This window comes from Corvus kubaryi, unplaced genomic scaffold (assembly GCF_017639235.1).
Source record: "Corvus kubaryi isolate FWS band 111438036 unplaced genomic scaffold, C.kubaryi_AGA036_p1.0 37309, whole genome shotgun sequence".
NCBI lineage: Eukaryota > Metazoa > Chordata > Aves > Passeriformes > Corvidae > Corvus > Corvus kubaryi.
In genome coordinates this window covers 396,966-402,094 of record NW_024581097.1, presented here as the reverse complement: position 1 = coordinate 402,094, position 5,129 = coordinate 396,966, and the positions used below count along the sequence as shown (strand labels likewise).

Genomic DNA, 5,129 nt, shown 5'->3' with positions numbered 1-5,129 from the left:
GAGCTGCCACTGCTGGTGTGACAGGGACAGAGGGGGCAGCTGGGGCAGGGACCGGGCTCCCAGGAGCTGGTTTGGCCACAGGAGGGGTGGCTGGAGCTGCCATGGCCGGTGTGACAGGGGGGCAGCTGGCAGAGGGGACAGCAGGCACAGGAGCTGCTGCAGGGAGCATGGGGCTCGCTGGAGGCCCTGGGACAGAGACGGCAGCTCCCAGAGCAGGTGTGGACAGGGCAGGAGCCACAGGAGCTGCCGCAGCTACAGGCGCTGCCTGAGGGGCCGGACTCCCAGGAGAGGTCCTGGCCACCGAGGGAGGGACTGGGTGTCCCACAGCTGGGACCACCGGGGCAGGGCCCACGGGACAGGCCTTGGCAACAGAAGGAGCAACTGGGACCAGTGGTGAGACTGGAGCACCAGGGGCTGGGCCTGGTGGGGCAGCAGCAGGATGCCCAGGGGACATCCCAGCTGGCAGCAGAGGGATAGGGGGTGACAAGGGAGCTTTGGGGGCAGCTAGGAAGATGGGTGGAGAGATGGCACCGACCAGGGCCGGGCACTGGGTTGGAGCTGGGGCTTGGGGAGAGGCTGGAACAGAAGCCAGTGGCGTGGAAGCAGGAATTCCAGGAGACACTGGGACTGTGGGAAGTGGGGGTGATCCCGGGCTCTGGGGACACACTGCCATGGTGGGAGCAGGCAGCAAACTGGGAGACACTGGTGGGGGAGATGCCAGAAGGGGACGGGATGGGGGAGGTAGGAGAGGGGATGGGGCTGTTCCAGAGGCAGGGAAAGGGGCTGGGGCTGCTCCAGCGGCAGGGAGAGGAGCTGGGGCTGCTCCACAGGCGGGGAGCGGGGCCAGGGGTGCAGCTCCCACAGAGGCAGCAGCGGGAGCAGCTTTCATGGGAGACGTGAGAGCAGCTGGGAGAGAACTGGGGCTCACTGGGGGGGCGAGGGGAGCCACTGTCACTGCAGCAGAAGCAGCAGCCAGGCCAGGTGACACTGGAGCCGAGAGTCCTGGAGACACTGGGCTAACAGGGGCAGGCCCTGGAGATCCTGGGGCTGCAAAAGCCACCGGGGAATGCGGAGCGGGAGGAGGGGCAGCGGTGACTGGGCCAGGCAGAGCCGGGGCAGGGGGCTGGGGGGGCACGGAGAACACGGGGATGGCCGCAGCTGGGACCACGGGGGGGGACACGGGGCCCGGGGGGCCCGGCAGAGCTGTGGCAGCGCTGGGCGGCTGCACCGGGAGAGCCTGGGCGGATGGAGATGGAGTCAGAGGTGGGGAATGAGCAGCATGAAGAACAGCTAAAGGAGAGAAACACAGTGAGCCATGAGAGGAGGGAGGGAGGGAGAGAGGGAGGGAGAGAAGGAGGGGGCAGGCAGCCAGCCCTGGCTGTCCTCTGGCCTCTGTGCCTGGCTGCTGGCCCAGCAGGCACCGCCTGGGCTGCCAGGGTCAGCATGGACCGGAACGCTCATCCCCTTCTAGAACCCAGCACCGATTTTCCTGAGAACCCTGGAGTGGCAGGAGGCACTCCCTGAACCACCAGGAAGCCCCAGGGATGCAGGGACCCAGCTCTGCCCTACCAAAGGGACTGTCACAACCTCCGTGGAGTCCCAGAGGTCTGGCAGGACCCGCAGGGCTGCTCCCGAGCCTGGGGTCACCCCCTGAACTGCTGGGAGCAGGGGGGAACAAAGGCCCACCCGAAAAGAGGAAGGAAAAGTCAAATATCACCCACTGGCATGTGGAATTACTCCTGGAGCGCTCTGGAAGCCCCCTCCCTCCAGCTGTGGGTGACATGGGCAGGTGCCCTGAGGGCACAAGGACATGGGGGTGGTGGGGCCAGGCCCCCCAGTGCCCCCCAGTTCCCTGGAAGCTGTTAGGGTTAATGGAACTGCAACCCCCATAATGGCACACGCTGGTTAATGCGGCACACGAGGGGTTACAAGAGGGTCCCGAGTACCTGGAGCAGGGATGGGAGCAGGAACGGGGGCAGCTGGAGCTGAACGGGGAGAACAACAGTTTATTAGGGCAAGTCCCACTGACCGGGAGCACTTGGCTTCCAGCTCCAAGGGAAGCTGGAGAGAGCCTGGCCATTCCCAACACCATTCCCAATGCCAGCTGGTGATCCAAGGGCACCGCTCAGGCAACAAGCCATGAGAGGGCTCAGCTTCCAGCTCCTGAGCCAGAGCTGAGAGCCTGGAGAGAGCTCTGACATTCCCAATGAAATCCCTAACGCCAACCAGCAATCAAGGGGCACTGTTTAGGGACGAGGCCATGGGAGCACTCAGCTTCCAGCTCCGAGAGAGCCTGAACAGAGCCCTGACATTCCTAACGTCATTCCCAGCACCCACTGGAGATCCAAGGGCACCACTGAGGGAAGAGCCCAGGAGAGCCAGGGAGGGCAGTGCTGGTCCAACTGGTGTAACCGGCCCCGCTGCCGGCTGGGAGAGCAGAACCGGCCCAGCCACGGTGCCGCCCTTTGGCAGCGTGTCACGGCACCGGCAGCTCCGGAGCCCAAAGCCAGCCCCATTCCAGGGATCCTGTCCCTCCCAGCTCCAGGCCAGGTGGCCCTGCCAGGTGCTGTGTCCCTGTCCCACCCTGGGATCAGGGTCACACTCGTGTCCTGCTCTCGCTGCCACCCAGGGCAGTGACACGTGCATGGAATGCAGGGAATGACATCCCTTTCCCTGCCCCAGGAATGGGGGACTGAAAAATGCTTCTAATGCCCCGTTTTACCCCAAACTGCTCCAAAGCACAGGGCCGTGGGAAGGATGGGAAGGCCTGGAGCTGGACATCAGTGCCAGTGGGTGCCAGGGCACTTCCTGCTCCAGGGAACGTCCTGGTGCCTCTGAAAGGAGCAACAAGTCCTGCCAAGGGCTGCGCTGGGCCTGGGCCCGTCACAGAACAGGCTGTGCAGAGCCACGCTCTCCGAACAATGCTTCATCCCTGCCTGCTCTCTCAGCTCCTTCGCCAGCTCCACTGGCACCGTCTGAGCACATTCCTGATAAACGCAATCATTCCCACTTGTCGCTTCTCCCCCCACAGCCCCACCTTTCCACGACCCCTTCTCTAAAGGATTCCCCAAACCCACGGAATTTGTAAGGGATGCTCAAACCACCTGGGCGACAGAGCCTGCCCAGAGCTGAACCTCCGGATCAGCGAGCACCAGCCCCATCTCCAGGGTTTTTCCAGGGACCAGCAAATGTCCACGGAACACGATGAACATCCAAGAAGCTGCCTGAGGATTCCCACAACACCATCAGAGCCTTGAGAGCAGCAGAATTTTGGGAGTTGTCAGTTGAGAGGGACAGAAGAGCCATCCCAGGGAGGGGGCCCCAGCCAGGAATTCCAGCTACGCAGGGAGGGATAAGGAGCTCAGCAGTTCCCTGGGAATCATCGACGCAGCTGTCACAGCAACAGCCATCACTCAGCTCCCTCCTCGTGTCCCTCTCTGTCACCAACCCTGGTGGTCCCAGATCCAAGGGGACAGCACCCAAATCCAATGAGAGACTCCCAAATCCAACAGGGCAGACCCCCAAAATTCAACGAGAAACCCCCAAATCCAAAGGGACACACTCTCAAATCCAACAGGTTAGATCACCAAATCCACCTAAAGACCCCCAAAGCCAACAGGAGAGCCTTGTTCACCCTCGTGCCCTGAGCGGCCCCCTCAGATCAGGTGACAACACCCAATCAAGGAGCAGACCCAAAATCCAATGGGAGACCACCGAATCCAGCAGGAAAGACCCCCAAATCCAACGGGACAGGCCCACAATTCCAATACCCCGAGCTGACCACGGCCGCTTCCCTCCCACTCCCACCCGGCACCGGGGATCACCCAATCCAGGCTCCGAGCGGAGCCGACCCATCCCCATCCCCGTCCTCGTCTCCGGCATTTTGGGACACGAGGGGCCCCTGCTCCCATGACTCCAGTCACGTTCCGTGTGGGATAACCCGCGTGTTTTGGGTGGGAAACCACAAAACCGGCCCGATTTGTTTTGGTCACAGCACGAGGACACCGAGACACCATGGAATAGACACCCCAAAACCCCCGGCATGGAATGGACACCCCGAAACGCCTGCGGCGGAGGTGACAACACTCGAGCCGGGGTCACACAACCCCTGCCGCCACCGGCTCCTCGCCCACCGGGCGACCCCCGCCCCACCCTCCCCGGGGAGCTGCTGCTCCTTCCCCCTCCTCCCGCAGACCCCGCCACGCGGGGGGATCCCGGGAATCACCCCCAAAACCGCCCCGGAGCAGCTCCCGGCCTCACCTGTCTCCGCCTGCGGCTGCGGCAGCTCCTGCTCCGTGGCCGGGACGGTTTCTGTGGCTTCGCCGGGCATTTCTACGGGAAGGGAGAAACCGACAGGCCCGGGCTCGCCGGAGCTCCGGGACAGCCCGGGGGCGACCACCGGTAACTCGTCCTTCCCACCCCACTCGGAACACCACGCGCCTCCCACTACCGGGAGAATCTACCGAGACAACTCGGCCGCACGGCACAGGCACAGCCGGAGCCCGAGCCCGGTCCGGGGCCTAGGCCGCCTCCTCCCCCCCCCCGCCGGTACGCGGGGCCGCCCCCTCTACCCTGCCCGGCGCGCCCGCCACCCCATCGATGGCCTCAACCGGGTCCTCCCGGCCTCCCGCCCGTTCCACTAGTGGCAAGCAGAGCCCTAAGCGGTGGATGGCGGCGGATAGCGGCGCGGGACTCACTGTGCGGGGAGCGGGGCCCAAGATGGCGGCGGAAAGAGACCGAGAGGGCAGCGCGACTTCCGGGAGCGCGGGACTTCCGCGGCAGAGGGAGAGCCCGGCAACACGGTCCGACCCGGCCGCCACGGCCGCGCTCCGGAGTTCCGGACTCTGTTCGGGCCCCACCGTGGGTGTGGGCAGCCCCCCGGAATGGGGGTTGGGGTCCCCCGGGGTGGGGTGGGACCCCCCTGGGAACGCGGCGAGGAGCCCTCCGGGTGAGGGATGAGATGCTGTGAATGTGCGGCTTGGTTTCAGCGTGGGGCAGGGATTCCTGGGGCTGGCAGGGACTCTGAAGGCAGGGGTCTAGGCAGGGGTGAGGGGTCCGGGCAGGGTTAGGGGGTCAGGGCAGGGGTCCAGGCAGAGTTAGGGGGTCAGGGCAGGGGTCCAGGCAGGGGT

The 5,129-nt window shown here is 64.9% G+C and overlaps 1 protein-coding gene across 12 annotated transcripts in view; it reads right to left on the bottom strand.

Moving 5' to 3' along the window:
- The window catches only part of NACA (nascent polypeptide associated complex subunit alpha), a 9,314-nt gene extending 4,507 nt beyond the window's left edge, over positions 1 to 4,807 (bottom strand). For 8 of the 12 annotated variants that reach the window (XM_042028988.1, XM_042028984.1, XM_042028985.1 and 5 more), the window contains exons 1-3: positions 4,698 to 4,806; positions 4,261 to 4,332; positions 48 to 1,290 (exon numbers count right to left, since the gene is read on the bottom strand). In XM_042028988.1, the coding sequence (XP_041884922.1) occupies positions 48 to 1,290; positions 4,261 to 4,330 (1,313 nt within the window). In that variant the 5' untranslated portion in view covers positions 4,331 to 4,332; positions 4,698 to 4,806. Of the gene's footprint in view, positions 1 to 47; positions 1,291 to 4,260; positions 4,333 to 4,697 lie in introns of all 12 variants that reach the window. The other 4 variants (XR_006016217.1, XR_006016218.1, XR_006016219.1 and 1 more) reach the window with 2 other exon arrangements.
- Positions 4,808 to 5,129: the final 322 nt, after the last annotated feature.